Raw genomic sequence first — 16,655 nt, 5'->3', positions numbered from 1 at the left:
CAATGCTGGCAGAGGCAAGGCTGGGGTTAATGGACAAGGGCGGCCCCTTGGGAAAGGATCCTTCTGGCCGAGAGGTACATCATAGGGTTACAGAGAAGGAAGACAAGGCCCTACCCTGAGTGTGAGACAGAGGGGGAGCGCCGATCAGCGGCCGCTGCTGTTCACTAGGCCATGAAACTCCTCCCAGGCCCTGGCAAACCAGAGACAAAAAACACAACAGCACATTCAGATCAAACGCTTTTACAGAGAGCAGACACCATCACCCGCCTCCCACTCCAGATGCCCTCCAGGCCGCGGGGCCAAGGCAGTGGGGCAGAGCAGCCAGGCTTTGGCACTTTCTTCTTGGGCAGACACAGGTGGGCGGCTGGCCCTGTTCCCAGTGTACCCATGCTGTGGCCTTCCTTGAGGATATGCCATCATACCCCCTTAGCAAGGCCACAGGAGGCTGCTGAGGTCAGAGCTGACACTCGGCCAAGCCTGCAAGCCCAGAAACATGTTCAGTTCTCCGTAGCACAGGAAGCAGCACTTCCCCCTCTTCCGCTGCAGGTCTCTGGGAACAGGTGGTGAAACTGACTTTCCTCACCAGACCTCATCCCAAGGCAAAGCCAAGAATCCAGCAGCGCTGTGCTGCCGCCCAAAGGCGCACCTTCTCTGCATTCACATTTCCCGAGTTGGGCCTTAATGTGATAGGCTTCACCTGCTTCTCAAGTACCCCTGTAACAATTCTACAAGTGAAGCTGTGGAGGCCAGGGCAGGAACAAGGCTCAGTACAATTTGCATGCAGAGTAAATCAGCTTGGAAACTGGGCTAAGGAAGGGGTGAGAAATGAGACTGAAGGGTAGGGAGGCTTGCAGGGGCAGCGTTCACCAGCAGGGCCTTGGGGACTGAAGGAAAAGGAGGCCATGCGAAGATGAGGTCCCCTTAGGCACTGGATGCTCCAACTACCCCAAGTTTTCTCAGAGGAGCTGACTTTCGCGCTTTCTGCTCTAGTAACTTTTTAGGCCTCAAGCACTAAGTTCCTTGGGGATTTTATATAAAATCTAGCACTTCTAAATTATTTTATCCTTGGTTTAAGTTGGTAACATGGCACCTGGAGTGAAAATATACATCACTCATGACATACTTAATATTATAACCACAAAAATATACCTTTCAAAGCTTTCTACACATACCTTTAAAAAAAGGAGCAGGCCTGGGAGATGTTCAGTGGTAAAGCATTTATTTGCCTATCATGTGTACAGCCATGAGTATAACCCCAGCACTGCAAATTGATAATTTTTAGAAAGGAGGGGTTACTCAGAGGCCCGGTACAAATCCAACTTCATTTTTCTAAACAATGTTCACAGCCCTTTCATTAGTATTTCCTTCTTTTGAGCATAAACAATTTGTAATTGTTTATAAGACAACGGTTTCTTCTGTGAGCATTACCCAAGCTGCTAGCACAGGCCAACTGGCTTGAGGAAAAAATGTGAAGACAACTGCCAGACTTTCTCAATCCCAAACTCAACCTCCTCAGCGAGACATATGTCCCACAGACTTTTCTGGAGAGATGGTGACGAGGCGCCATGAGGCTGGGAGTGACACTAGAAAGCAATTTCACTCTGCACACCAAATGAAGACAAGGCCAAAGCAAACTCCAAGGCTTGGGCAATGGCCCATGGGAAAGCGTGTTTTCTAACAAATTTAAGTTCTACCTTAAACAATAAACAAGGTTTCAACAAAAAATTATACAGCTGCATTAAAGCTTGAGCTCTTTTTGATTCCAGAAAAGGCCCATACCTAATACACTAGCCTACACCAAGCAGCTTACTGAGTGAAGATCTTTAAAGTGGACTTTAGAGTCCCTCAAATCCACATCAGTGTTAAACTGCTCTCCTAGTTCCTTCAGAAATATAGTTACTGTACGTGAAAAGTCAATGTGAAGAATCTGGCTTCAGAAATTTTCTTGCCGGTTCACTGGAAATAAAAGTTGGCAAAAACCTTTGGTATAGTCACTTTTTATGGGCCAGTGAGTTATGAGTGGAGTAGCTATTTTCTATCCTGGTATCCCAGACAGATTAGGTAATATTGAAATTTTTCTTTTTTTAAAGGTAAGAAAGAACAACTTAAGTATATCCAGTAGTGTCTTATAACTGGAGTTTCTAAAAACAGAAAAAAATGGAGACTAATATAGTCTACAGGAGATTCTAACCAGATTCCAATGGCAGAGTAACAAAGAACCTTTTCTAGTCCACTTGCCCCAGCTCACTTACCAGGGAGCAAATTCTGAGAGCAGAAAGATCTCAGTCCTGTGTAACTGTACTGTCTTCTACCAGTCTAAACCCTCAAGGATCAGAGCCATGCACCCAGCCAGCCCAGTGCCTCCTGTCAACCTTTACTTCCTTCGTGGGCTTGGAGGATCAGTGTGGTGGTACAGCTCAAAAACAAAAAGCCAGGCCAGCAATAATTCTGGTGAGCACTCAGAACTGCCTTGGACCTTGCTTGTGTATCAGTGATATCTAGACATGATGGAGGAGCCCCCTACCTTCACCTCACTGAAGAGAAAGCCAGTCAGGCTTGCCCTGCACCATGGTCCATAATGGGAAGGCAGCCCTGTCTTCCTCTCCACTCCAAGTCAGAGGCACACAGGAACCTACAGGACTATTCCAGAGGGGTTTCCTCGCAATATAGGCTGTTTTAGATAGCCTGTGTTCAGCTCTATCCTACTGGCCCCTTGATTATGGCTGTCATGTCATTCCTCAAAGCAGAGATACAAAAGTCACTTGACACTTGTAAAGACACAAAGCAGTGAAAACTCAAGTGTGATCTCGTTTCATTAAAACAAGCCACAACAGAAGCAAAACTGCCATTTCCCAAGCTCTGCATTTCCCAGGAGGATAAAGCACAGACAAGGACAAAGCCCTCCACAGCAAAGCAGCCCATCACCCCTTCTGTGTGCCGATGGACCTCTCTGGGCTCACCCAGGGGTACAGCAGGAAAAGGTCACAGCAATGGCGGTGGGATGCTAGGAAGACAAACAGGTGAAAGACCCAAAATGACAGAGACAGCAAGCTGGAGGCGCAGTGCTGGGTAGAACCAATCATACCCTTTCAGCAGTCCTCACCTCTGGAGGTCTTTGTCAGGACCACTGTTGGCTCTGCCTTCACTGTTTTGGAAGTCTCAAAAATCTCAAACAGGGGCATATCTATGGAATGGCCATGGGCACAGAGTAAGGTAGAATTTCACAATGACCAGGGTGGGATGAGGGGGGCGCTCAAGGTCAGGCTGGTGCTGCATGATTGACTTTTGCTCCGGAAGGTGACACCATGTTCATCCTGTGGGGCAGACACTGTGGCTGAAGTTCAGGTCAATGCACATAATGAGACAGTAGAAGGCAGGGCAAGGGCCCGAGGTGCTCATTCTTTGATAGAGGCCAACAACAGAGAATGGGTCTATTTTCCAGCAAATCGCTCATTTTCTAAGTACTTCAATCAATTTAGGGGATGTAGTGAACAGAAACAACACAACAAACACCCCCACAATGCTGAGTCTGAGGTGCTAATCTCAGTTGCTGTTAGGAGCCTGGGGTCAGCCACAGCAGGGCAGGCACTGGTGCCACTGTAGCTGTGGACAACTCAACATCACAGGACTTCCACAGACCCTCCAGAGGAGTCCCATCCAAGATGTACAAAAATGATAACCGTTCGTTTGCGGGGATGGCTGCTAAGAAAACAGAAGGTAACGGGGCTTGTAGAGGCTCTGCATGCACATTAAGCACCAAAGGGCAAGCTGTGGTAAACACAGAGCTGCAAGGCTGGCATGTCCAGTTACAAAGGCCCATCCCTACCCGACCCAAGATCAAGGTGCCTGGGCTGTGGGAAGGAGGGTTACACCTCTGAGGTTGTGCACGCACGCTACCTCCAAGAACAAGATGATTTGGCTCTATGAGGAAAGCAGAAGGGAGGAAGCTGACAAAGAGCTTGGGGTCTGGGCGGCTTTGGTACCAGTGAAAACACTGTTAGCACAAAGCAAGGATGCTTTCATGTGTGCAGACACACATGGATGGAAGCAGGGCTTTACCTCTAAGCAAGAGATTTTTCTAAAGTAAAGGCAAAGGCAAATAGAAACCAGCAAAGCGAAGGCCAAGGATCCTCCTTCTCAACCTTCACAAACTTTCAAGCAGAATTCAAAATCAGAAACCACTCTGGCCTGGGCATCAATGTGACCAGATAGGAGCTAAACTCAAGTGCCATGGAATGGGTCTTTTTGAGAACTACATGTTCTTATTACGTCAGACTTCAGTAGTCCTGGGTCCACGTACCAAACAACACTACACGGTGGGCTCATCGAAATGAGGCTGCATTCCCCAGATGACCCTGCATCCCTTAATATGGTGACAGTCAGTCCAAAGGCCACATCTTGATGCACCATAAACAGCAAGAGCATGAGACAAGCTAGTTTAGCACCGTTTATTTGTGATCTCAGCTGTGGTCGTAGCTGCTGTGAGTCAGCCTGTACTCAAAACATAACATGCTCTTCCATTCCTCTTGTCCAGCACAGAAGGGTCTTCCAGGAGGCACACCAACAGAACAAGGGACTCCGATGATGCCAGCTTCAATGATGGTGCCATCCAGAGAGGGAGAGGGTCATGGCACATTCAACCGCGGCTTCCAGAGGTTTGGAAAAAGGAGCCTTTGGGGGCCCAGCCTGCCTGGCATTCTAGTGGAAGTGCAAAAGGTGGCTCAATGGGAGAAGAAAGAGAGGGACGCGAGGGAAGGTGGCGTCTGATCTGGAGGAGGGTGTTCTCGCCTCATGGCTGCAGCCCGAGATATGCTCTGGAGAAGGCAGTACAGCAGGCCAGCCCCTCTGTCAGACTAAGAAAAGGGCCACAGGCTTTGCTGGACTCTAGAAGGCTTTGTGCATGTTTCTACAATAGTCAGGATGAATCACCTCTGGGGATCAGGAAGGGAAAACCCTGAGAGGAGAGTGGATGAAAAATACCTCCTTCCCTTTCTTATCTACATGCGAAGTTGGCTTTGGGTTTGTAGGGTAGGGGAAAACTGGAAAATCTTGGAAACAAGAATTCTACAAACAAGTCTTTCCAGCCTGAACAGAACTTGGCAGGAGGGTGGAAACTACCAGTGCCCCAGAACAGAGAGTAAGGCAGATGTGGCTAAGGAACACAGCACTCACACCGGCTGCCAAGGTTAGCCCTGGGGCCAGGGCTGGCCAGTGACTGCTGTTGGCTAGAATGGTCACAGCCAGCCACATGATTATAGACCAACGCCCGTGGCAATATGCCAGGCCATTCTGGCAAGCACCAAGCTGATAGAAGCAAACTCCGCCTACAAATGCATGGGAAAGAGATTCCCAAATGGTATGCTGCTGAACAGTCACTGGGCTCACCACTAGTCTTTAATAAGAACCGCATGATGGTGATATTACTAACGATGGTGATGACAGCAACATGCTTGGCCCACTAAGAGCTTTCTCCCTGAGGACCTTAGGTTATAAAGATTACATCAGCCTCCTCACAGTCCTGGTAGGCGAAGCATTACTGTTCCCAGTATATAGCTGGGGAATCTGAAGCAGAGTTGCAGTGGAACTTGCCGAAGGTACATACTGATTTGGGGCCAGAGGAAACAATCTGGCATTGACTCCCACAGCCTTCCTCATAACCTGTGTTTGTTTCCAATCCTTGATCACTGAAGGAGGAAGCTTGCCAGTGACTTTCGTGTGGATGGACAGCTACGCTGCCTGAGTCCTGAGGAAATCTCAAAGCTTTTCCCTTCTCAAAGCTTTTCTCCTCCCTCATACACTGCCCTGCCTTCTCTATAACTTTAGCTCTACACCTAAGGAAATGGAGGCATCAGGCCTGTTAAGAAGTTAATTTCCCAGGACAAAGAAAACAGACTAAAGCTAACAGGTTAAACAGACATGCAAGAGGGAGGTGAAGGATGGGCAGGGAAGAGGACTTTATTGTTCAGTGAAATTATCTTAAAAATAAAAAACCAGCCAGATAAATAAAAGCGCTTTGCCTTTTGTTTTAGGTAGTGGTTAGCGTGGGAAAGACAAGACAGCCTACAGAAATGAAGCCAGTGCAGGTGGTGGAACTGGGTTGCTGTGGAAGGGCTTTTTGCCCCAAAGCACCCCATGGTGCAGGGAGGCAGGGAGCCTTGCCAACAACACCTGCACAGCATGGCCAGAAGCCATGGAGGGGCTGGCCCGTCTGGTCTGTCTCCTCTCCACAAGCCAATCTCCTGGACAACCGTGCGCCTCTGGGCCCAACTACGGAGCTACTTCTGCTAAGTTCAGGGGCCTGTCCCCCCCAGCACCCCCAACACGTACTTGATGCTGTCGGTGTGAGTTTTGTATTCCATAATGGTGTTGGGAGGTAGGTTAAGCACGCGCCGAAGTGTGTCCCGGATTCGGGCTGTGGTTGCTTGGTCACTGGCAGTCTTATTCCATATGGAAATAATGTCCTCCTATGGGAGAGCAAAGGCATCAGCAAGCAAACCAGAGGCAGTGAGGACAGCAGGGCAACACAAGAACACAGACTGGCCGGGTGCTTACCTGGAAGCGGACAGAGACCACAGCCCCACAGATCTCCTCCCCAACCATGAACTGTTCTCCCAGCAAGGCCAGGATGAGATTCTCCCAGCACCGGGAGGCCAAGCCCTTCCGCAGCCGAATGATCCACTTGCCACCATTTTTATTTGCATCATCCTATAAAAAGACAGAAAATGTTCAAGTTCAAATAACAGTTCACAGCTTCTTTCACATAAAAACAGTGAAAAGCCAAGAAGAATCTCTTGAATACTGGGATTATGCAACTTATAGAAAATAATGTAGCAGGACTAGGAAGAAACTGGGAAGAAAAAAAAGCAGGCATATTTAGCACATGCTGTTTCAAAAGATGGCTACAAAGATATTCCTAAAAGAATACTCTTATCAGAACTACTTTAGGAACAAAAGTAATGTCAGATCTGAAAGACACCATCATTTTATTTGTTAAAAGTTCACTGAGTGTCATCATGTATATGTACAGTCAAGAAGCCCACTCTCTACTCAGACCCAGAGTGGCAGAGACTGACAAGAGAGTGATGACAGTCATGGAGACCAACTAGAGCTGCTGGGAGACATGCAGTGAGTTAACAGAGTACTCACAGAAGCGGCTGACGGGCAGTGTGGGAGGACATGCAGGCACTGGGAGGAGCACGTTTGTACACAAACTACAGGGCAGGGACACATGAGGGGGTCTTACTACAAGGAAGGAAGGATTTGGAGGATGAGAAATGAGGCTGGGAAGGCCAGCGCTGTGCAGGGTCATGGAAGCAGTGACAGCAATGGCTCTGCGAAGAGATCACAGAGCTGAGCTTTGGGTCTCGAGTTACCACCTTTGTTTAATTAAGTTTACTGGTGCAGTTTAGGTATATATAACAATCAAACTGATCACAGGGAATCTTTACCTGTACAGGATACATCTTGATGCTTTTTCCCCCACCCCCCCACCCTCTTTTCAACCCCTCTTCCCCTCCCTATTTACAAAAGCTTTGTTTCCATTTTTTTCTTTCTTTTCCCTTCCTTCCCCCTCCCCAGCTCCCCTTTCCATTTGAACATTTTCTTTTTATTTCACAATATCTATTATATAGTTTAGTTCTTATATACACTTTCAGTTTCTCACACCAGAGACACTATTTAAAACTGTTCAACACAGGGCCAGTCAAATAGCTCAGCGGACTAAAGCACCTGCAAGCAGGCACAAGGGCTGGGGGTTCGATCCCCAGGCCTGCCATGCCAGCCCCGCCACTGGGGTACGCTGAGATTGAGACTGGGCGTGGGTGGCACGGGTGCCTGTAATCCCAGCTCTTGGGAAGCTGTACAAAGGAGATTCCGATCTAGTAATGAGATCCTGAACACCTTTTAGACCCTTCCCTAAAATACAGAAAGAAAACAAAAAAAATTGTTAAACATAGACATAGATGAGTTTTATAGGGATAAGATCAGTTAAAAAAAAAAAAAACCAAACAAACTTTAATGCTGAATAATACCATTTGAATGGTAACACCATCATTAAAACAACCCAATACCAACCAATGCAGACACACAATGGCATTTGTGCCTTTCCCTAGGGGTATGAGTTCCCAGGATACATCCAATAATGTTGCAGTGTTGTTTCTTTTGTTGTTGTTGTTGTTTTGTTTTTTCTGGAGACAGAATTTCACTATGCAGTTCAGGCTAGGCTTCAACTCACTATGTAGCTCAGGTTAGCTTCAGAACTTGTAGCAACTATCCTGCCTCAGCCTCCTGAATACTAGGATTATAGGAGTATGCTATAACACCTATCTAAGGTTGTTCTTGGTCTTTTTGAAACAGGGTCTTGCCATGCAGTTCAGACTGGCCTTGAGCTCACTTAGCCCAAGCTGGTCTCAAACTCCAAACTGATCCTCCTGCCTCAGCCTCATGAGTGATGGGATTACAGGCGCCATGCCTGGCTCTTAGGGTTGCAGTTTTGAAGATGTCTTTTAAAACAGTTTTAATCTTGGCACAAGATTAAAAAAAAAAAAAAAAAAAAAAAAAAGAAAGAAAGAAAAACGAAAAGCAGAGGCCCTCAGTCCTTACCTCCCACATGGGTTTAATTCCTTCTTTGAAGAGATGGAAGTCACTGTGTCCTGTCAGGTCCCCAGGACGTACCATGTGGCTATAAAACCTCCAGAACTGCTCCACCTGCAGAGAGAAGACCCCAGAGTACAAAGGATATAGCTTTCCTTTTTTTTTTTTTTAAAAAAAAAATGCACCTAAAGGTCTGTGGTTTATTTAAGACCATAAGCACAGAAAGCACTCTGTGACAGCTGTCTTTTGTATGTGTGGTGCTGGGGATTGAGCCCAGGACCTTGTGCATGCAAAGCAAGAGGTCTACCATTAAGCCATATCCCCAGCTCGTTTTCTTTGTGTGAAAAGCAAAACATATTAAAGGAAACACATGTGATATAGCTGGACCAAAGAACAACATATTACCAGCAACAGAAGAATAAACTCTAGGTGAGAAATGCTACCCAGCTTCACCACATGGGTACACACTTTCCTATCAGAGGTGCAGGGCAATTGTTACACACACTAGGAGGACCCGCATTTTACAAAATAGTGACCTTCTATGTTAAGTGCCACATAGTTTCAACCTAAATGCATTCTTGGAACGAAAGCAATTCTTGACCAAAAATTGTTTAACTGACAAATACAGTGTTAGCTGGAATGAAATATAGCCTAGTTATGTTTATTCATTGAGCATAAATGACAGAATCAACCTCATATTACTACTACGGGGTGCTGTTGCTAATAAGGCCAGCACAATCCAAATGGACTTAGCCTCTCAGCTATGGTTTAAGTATTTTGTTCTTTGTTTCATTTTGGTTTTGGACACAAAGTCTCCCTTTGTGGTTCAGACTGGCCTTGAATTTACAGCAATTCTTCTGCCTCAGCCTTGAGTCCTGGGATTACAGGTGTACACCACTGTGCCCAGCTTAAATCTTTCTCCTTGGAAAACTTATTTTTCTCCTTGCTCTTCCTTCAAACTGTTAGAAAACTAGACTTCTCTTTTATTCTTAAATGTATGCTCACTTATACATTATAAGAGTTGGGAAACTCTTAAATAAAAAAGAAAATTCCAAACTTTGCTTTCAACTTTACTGTCCAACTTCAGGAAGATAGGCACCATTTTCTATAAACTCATCATGCTGGTCCAGCACAGAGCCAAGCACCAGGAAAGAGCAGCACTGGGCAGACCAGTCCAGTTGCCCTTTCCCATTCAGGACACTGTCGTCATCGCCGCCACTCCTCCTCCTCCTCCTTTTCCTCCTCCTCCGCCTCTCTCTCCCTCTCCCCCTTCTTCTTCTGTATGTTAGTACAGGGCCTACAAGGTCTCACAACATAGATCAGCTGTGTAGTAATCCTTCTGTTTTCAGATTCCCAAGTGAGGGATTACAGACGTGCACCACCAAGCCTAGTCTCAGCGCACCCTGGGGGCGGGGCTGGCAAGGCAGGCCAGGGATTGAACCCTAGAACCCTGGTTGTTGCACCTGCCTAAGCAGAAGTTTTAGTCTGCTGAGCTATCTGGCTGGCCCAGGACACTGTCTTCTTGAGAGACCCTGATTTCCAGAACCTTTAAACAATACTCAATCCTTGGATTAAGAACCATTGGAAAACGCTACTTTGGATGTGAAAAAGGTTTTGCAAACTTAGCCTCTCAGCTTGCTTCTCTGTAAGGAACTTAATATTGAGAGTCATTTCCTGCTGTTATTGATTTTTGAGACAGGGTTTTGCTATCCAGTTCAGGCTGACTGTGAACTCCCTTTGTAGCCCAGGCTGGCCTCAAACTCACAGCAACTCTCTTGCCTCAGCTTATTAGCTTACTGCAGTATCTGTAATTTTAGTACTGCATTCTTTTCTAGATTTTGTATTTCAAACAAGACAAAATCTTTAGGGCCAGGGATATGGCTCAGTACAATAAGTGCTTCCCTGGCAAGTGCAAGGGCCTGAGTTCAACCCCCGATTCCACCAAAAAAAAAAAAAAAAAAAAAGACAAAATCTTAATAAGTTCGAGAGAATGTACAGCACACAAAGGTGAGTAATGATCTTTATCAAACAAGAATGGTGTCACCTGTAGTCATAGTCTCTAGGTTCACAAATTAGTCACTTGCGGGAGATGAGCTAAAGCCGAACACTTTGTATGATGGCAACCATAAAAGCAATTATTAGAGATTTCGTTTTCTTTCTGCACATAGAAAATTGATTCTACTTTATGCATAATCACTATCATAGCCAAAATCTTAATGGGAAACTCTTAAATAAAAAAAAAAAAAATTCCAAACTTTGCTTTCAACTTTACTGTCCAACTTCATGTTCTGTATCCCCTATGTGACTCTGTACATTAAGACTATCTAAAGCACTTCCCTGGCAAGTACAAGGGCCTGAGTTCATTCCCTGGTTCCACCAAAAAAACCACAAAAAAACAAAAAGCCAAAACAAAACAAAAGACTATCTACTTAGAAAACAGTTACACATCATTCATGTACATGTCCTTCTGTTCAAAACCACTACTCTCATATTTGTTATTTACTTATTAACTATGGACATCTGATGAGAAACCTAGGAATGAACAAATCTGACCAGTAAGAAAACAGTGTTAAGGAGGTTGCTAAACACAGGCAGGAGTATTCTACCAGCACACACTCTGTTACTCCTCTCTGCCCCAAGTACTCACAGAGGCAAAGGTGCCGATCTGCTTGATATTCTGTTCATAGCTCTGTGAGCTGGTGGGACGGCCTGGGGTTCTCCTGGAGTACCAGAAAGTGTAGTTGTACTGCAAGGGATGTTCTGCCGGTCCAGGGACAACAGCCTGGGAAACAAAGAAGCTAGGTGAAGTCTTGGGCACTTGTTACATGCTCTGAGACTGAGCAATATTTCACTGTCACATCTTTATCACTTCCACAATTACAATACAACTTCGGTTACTTGCACTGCACTAGAGTCTGCTCAAAGGCAATTTCCTTAGTGTGTTAAATAATTCTAAACTCCTAGGGCACTTTATCTGTGTTCTTATGACTTTTATAGCTTTTTACCTCATACTATTAGGCATTATTTTTACTTTTTTTTTGGTGGGGTGTATTTAGTACAGGGTCTACAGGGTCCCACTACATAGATTGGACTCATAATGATTCTCCTGTTTTCAGCCTCCCAAGCACTGGGATTACAGGTGTGCGTCACCACACCTAGTCTCAATCTGGCCTCAGTGAGTCCTGGGGGCGGGGGTGGCACGGCATGCCCAGGGATCGAATCCCTGGCCCCTGTGCCTGCTTACAGGTGCTTTAATCTGTTAGGCTATCTGGCCAGCCCATCAGTTTAACATTTGTATTTGTGTGTGTGTGTGTGTGTGCGTGTGTGCGCGCATTGCACTGGGGATTTTTGTTTTTTTTTTTTTATTTTATTTATGCGTGTGTGTGTGTGTGTGTGTGTGTGGCCAGCTCAGCTCAGCCCACCAGGGGGCGGGGGCTGGCTGGCATGTGGTGCTGGGGGATTGAACCACGGTCCCTGTGCTTTGCTAAGCTTGTTTTTTTAAATAGGTGCTTTAGACCACTGAGCCATCTCACCAGCCCCATGCACTGGGGATTTGATCCAGTCTTCACCCTGAGCTACATTCTCAGCCCATTTTTAAATTCTGAGATGGTTGCCAAGTATCCAGGCTGGACTCAAACTTGCAGTCTTCCTCCCTCGGCCTCCCAGGACAAGCCCCACCTCACTGCCTCACATATCATAGGCATTTATGTTTCCACCTTATTTTCAGCATTTTCCCAGGCAGCCCAACCACTGCCGTCTTTGTGATGCTCTTTATCACTTATGAGTAGCAGGCTGCTTGCCCTGCTTATGCCTCAGCTTTTTGCCTGCAAAACAGGAAGAATAATAACCACCCCAAAGGGTTGCTGAGAGGATCAAGTAAATCTGTAGATGTACAGTGCCTCGTGCCTGGCACAGAGTAAGTGCTCAATAAATGTCAGCAGCTGTTGCTACAGCTATTCTTAAAGTCCTTGACCTGAAGGCACATTCACCTGTGGGTCTTCTTAGCACTTAGCAAAAAAATGCTGGCGCCTCTAGAGTACTCAGTATTTTAGAAGAAATACTGATTTCCATCAATGATGTCTTAAGGGAAAAACCAATTTACCTGTATTTCATTCTCTAAATTTTTTCTTTTCCATCCCATAATGAACTCCAGGGATTACAAAATCATTAAAAAACAAACAAACAAACAGCCAAGTGTGATAGTGCATGCCTGTAATCCCAGCACTTAGAAGACTGAGACAGGAGGACCACCATGAGTTTGAAGCCTACCCGGGCTTATACTACAGAGTGAGACTGTTTCAACAAAACAAAACAAACCCAGATACTATAAACAGGACACCATCAAGTTTAACCTGGTATCTTCCAGATGAACAGATTGTTTTAAGTACAAAACACACCTTCCTCTTGCTGCTGCTCTGACTCTTGTCTCGTTCTGTTTTTTCCTTCTCACCATCTTTCTGTGTGCTGTTTTCTTCATTCTGATCATGGTCTCCACTGTCATCATCTTTCAAGCTGGATGGCATAGAAAAAGTGTTACTTCATGACCAAGTTGATTCCTGGTACCTAACAAAGCCCCAAGGTCATACAAACTATGGAACCTAAAGTCGCTCAAAACATCGGCCCATGAGATGCAACTGAGAGGACAAAAGAATCTAGAGACACAAACTAGGAGGCTAATAAAATGAAATGCTCACCAGCTAACCTGTGAATACTGTCTTTTGATTTTCTAACAAGCCATACAACAGAACAGCTTATTTATTTATTTTTTGTGGTATTGGGGTTGAACTCAGGACCCTGCGCTTGCAGCCAGGCAGGTGCTTATTCTACTGAGCTATCTCCCCAGCCCTCAAAACAGCTTACAGAATCATTTTCTTTGCTAAAAAGTCAATAATGAGAAGTTTATGTACTAACCTCTGTAACACTATGAATAAAGGTTAAAAATGTACCCATCTATATCTGCCAACCAACCTCCTCCAGCCTTCCCCAGTGTTATGCTCAGGTGTTCTTCTGTTACCTTAATTATGATAAGTCCTGAAACAGGTTCCCTAACACAAATCTCTGCTCTGTACCCATCCTCCACCTGTCACCATCATTACCTTTCTATATGTTAAGTCAGGGGCCGGGGAGATAGCTCAGTGGAATAAGTGCTTGCCTTGCAAGCACAAAGGCCTGAGTTCAATCCCCGGTTCTGCCCCCCCCCAAAAAAAAAAGTTAAGTCTGATGATTTCACTTTATCCTCAAGACACTTGACGGTCCCTGTTCTTTTGATGCCCATTCTCCAGGACAAAGTACAATGACATGTAAGTTCCTGTAGAATCTGACTCCCCCAGCAGCCTGTATTCCCACATGGGGGCCACTCACAAACACTACCCTGCAGCCTCAGATGAGATGCCATGCTTCCCCTGTGCTTTTCTACTGGGCAGTGGGTTCCCTCGGAGCACTGTCTTATATCATCTCAACAGCCCTGGCACTCAGGACAAAAGGATAGCAAATAAACATTAAATTAAATGAAAGAAAAAATCAAATACTGAGTTGGACCATTCACTCATCATGGATTTTCTCCAGAATAATCTTTCTGGGTTTAACTTATTACCTAAAGCAGAAGTAGTCCAGCTTGACCAGTGATCTATGCCTCATGGCCTTGCTCAAAATATGAGATTTCTCCCACAGCATTTCACTGAGGCAGAGAAAAGACCATAGACTTAGGACATTGGACAGCTATAGAGGAACCACACAATAAAAGCAATGAGGGAGTCAAGACATGGGAAAATAAAACAAACAAATAAATAAATTTAAAAAATGGAGGGAAAGAGGATGGTGCTGGAAAGGAGAGAGGGTGGAGTTGGCTGTCACTAATGCTGCTACCTTCTGACTTTGTTCAGACTCCTTGAACTTCTGGCAGATCACTGCCTGTGCTTAAAGACACCCTCCTCTCTATTAAACCTATGTTGTTTGTTTTCCTTTTCAAAAGGACCCTTGCCTAGTACACAAGCCCTGGTGGCTAAAAATTACATTTACTAAATCTACTTACCAAATCTAGTAGTGTGCCTGTCCCCAAGGACCTCACTGAGGAGGAGAGAGGAGGGGAGGGGAGGAAGAGGAGGAGGAAGAGCAGGGAGGAGGAAGAAGACGAGGCTACACAGGCACTGATGCCTCAGTATGGTGCAAAGACCTTATTCTGTCCACAAGCTCCAAAAGTATCTCCTGCCTGTTCCCCACAAATTCCTTTCACTCCAGTTGTATTAATCTAAATGCCGTTTCTCAATCTCACTACTCAGTTATGCTCTGCCTCCTCCCCTAGTTAACTGTCCTGCAGGACTCAATTTCTCTTAGAAACATCTCCCAGTACAGGCTATGTCCGGTTCCCCTCTTCTGAACTTCCACATACGTTTACAGATAGCCTGATGATGCTGTCTCGGCCAGCACCCCCATCCCACCCCCAAAACAGTGCCTGGGATTTTCTACTCTTCTTTCTATAGAACACACTCTAGGGAAGCAAACCATTTCCTCTCTTCTCTGCTTCCAACTGACATTAAAGCCTCTGTGGTCCTCTCCATTAGATCTTGGTTGAAGAAAGGTAGCCATCCCATCATTCCTATTTTGCTAATCTCAAGAAAAGAATATATATTTTGTTTATGTAGTAGTTCTGCTAATCTCTACTAGGATATAGACTAACAGAAATAATGTGATAGGAAAAAGATGTTATTGTGATTTCCAGACTCCTTCCTCACTCCCTTCTAAACCAGAAAATGTAAGTTCACCTAGTGCTTTTTTTTTCCTTCAATGTATTTGGTTGTTACAGGGTCTCACCACGCAGCTTGGACTTGTAGTGAACCTGGCTCAGCATGTCCGGGGGCGGGGCCAGCGCCAGCATGGTCCCTATGTTTGCCTAAGCAGGCACTTAGTCCACTGAGCTATCTTGCCAGCCCTACCCTAGTGCTTTTATTTTTCAAGGGTGGAGTTAGTTACCATCCTACCCTTTAAGCCTACACTTAGGCATATCTTTTACAATCTCTTTCCCAGAGGTTGTCTTCCCAACTTAAGGCAGGATGTGAGCCAAGGTACAGCCCAGAATGAAAATTCAGTGCTCTGAAGACTCAGGCAGGTAACTTGCATTGGAGGGTATCCAAACTAAACGGCACTTTGGCTAGCTCACTGGGCTTCTTCTGCTTAGCTATTTCTTCACACTCTCTGAACTAGACCAGATATGTGTGGGTTGGAACTTGATCCAGTTCACCTTTGAATGTCCAACATCAAACAGTAATATAAAATAAAGGTCTGTTTAATAGATTTCTTAAACAAGGTGATAAGTGCCAAATAAGTGACTCAGACAATAGTTTATAAAGAATGGATCAAAAGTCTATCATATAGAACAAACAGTGACAAAAATCAAGCATGGCACCTAGAAAACCAAGATCTGAAAATACACCAACAGGATCAATGGCAGCAGGATCTCAGGACTTGACAGGTCTATATTCCCTGCAACGCTCCCCAAAGGAATCACACCCTTTGGTTACATGGACAGAAGCAGAACCCAAAATGTAAAGGAGGTTAGTGTTCTTTATTTTATTTATTTATTTTTACGAAGTGATAAATTATTTTATTACTTGTGCACAAATCATTTTTTTGAAAAAAAAAATTATGTATTTGGTAAAGTCTCACTATGCAGCTTAGACTCACAATGATCTTCCTGTTTTCAACTTCCCCAGTGCTGGGATTACAGGTATGCGCCCAGACTCAGTGACTGGCTCAGTGCATTCAGGGGCGGGTCAGTGCTGCATGTGGTGCCAGACATCAAACCCTGGTCTCTGCACATGCCTAAGCAGGTGCTCAGTCCACTGAGTTATCTCACTGGCCCTTGTTTTTCTTATTATTGATGATTCTTTACTCACTGGCTTGTAACCACTGCCACACTGAATACTAATGAGTGACTTTTTAAAATTTTTTTTCCATAAATTTTATTGAGAAACAAATAGTGATGAGACAGTTTCAAATCAAATTGGTAGGAGAGTTTCTTTTTTTAACATCCATTCATTGTGTGTGTGTGTGTGTGTGTGTGTGTG

General features: G+C 45.1%; 1 protein-coding gene across 4 annotated transcripts in view; it reads right to left on the bottom strand.

Moving 5' to 3' along the window:
* Eif4e2 (eukaryotic translation initiation factor 4E family member 2) overlaps positions 1-16,655 on the bottom strand; it is a 29,015-nt gene that overhangs the window by 8,535 nt on the left and 3,825 nt on the right. Inside the window, exons 2-7 of one of the 4 annotated variants that reach the window (XM_012516044.2) lie at positions 12,990-13,104; positions 11,240-11,374; positions 8,602-8,706; positions 6,553-6,705; positions 6,328-6,464; positions 115-190 (exon numbers count right to left, since the gene is read on the bottom strand). In XM_012516044.2, the coding sequence (XP_012371498.1) occupies positions 145-190; positions 6,328-6,464; positions 6,553-6,705; positions 8,602-8,706; positions 11,240-11,374; positions 12,990-13,104 (691 nt within the window). In that variant the 3' untranslated portion in view covers positions 115-144. Of the gene's footprint in view, positions 1-114; positions 191-3,046; positions 3,315-4,433; positions 4,699-6,327; positions 6,465-6,552; positions 6,706-8,601; positions 8,707-11,239; positions 11,375-12,989; positions 13,105-16,655 lie in introns of those variants that run through there. The other 3 variants (XM_023722198.1, XM_004637319.2, XM_023722199.1) reach the window with 3 other exon arrangements.

This window comes from Octodon degus, unplaced genomic scaffold (genome assembly GCF_000260255.1).
Source record: "Octodon degus isolate 3935 unplaced genomic scaffold, OctDeg1.0 scaffold00089, whole genome shotgun sequence".
Taxonomy (NCBI): domain Eukaryota; kingdom Metazoa; phylum Chordata; class Mammalia; order Rodentia; family Octodontidae; genus Octodon; species Octodon degus.
The sequence above is the reverse complement of the archived record's forward strand: the minus strand, read 5'-3'. Positions and strand labels throughout refer to the sequence as shown.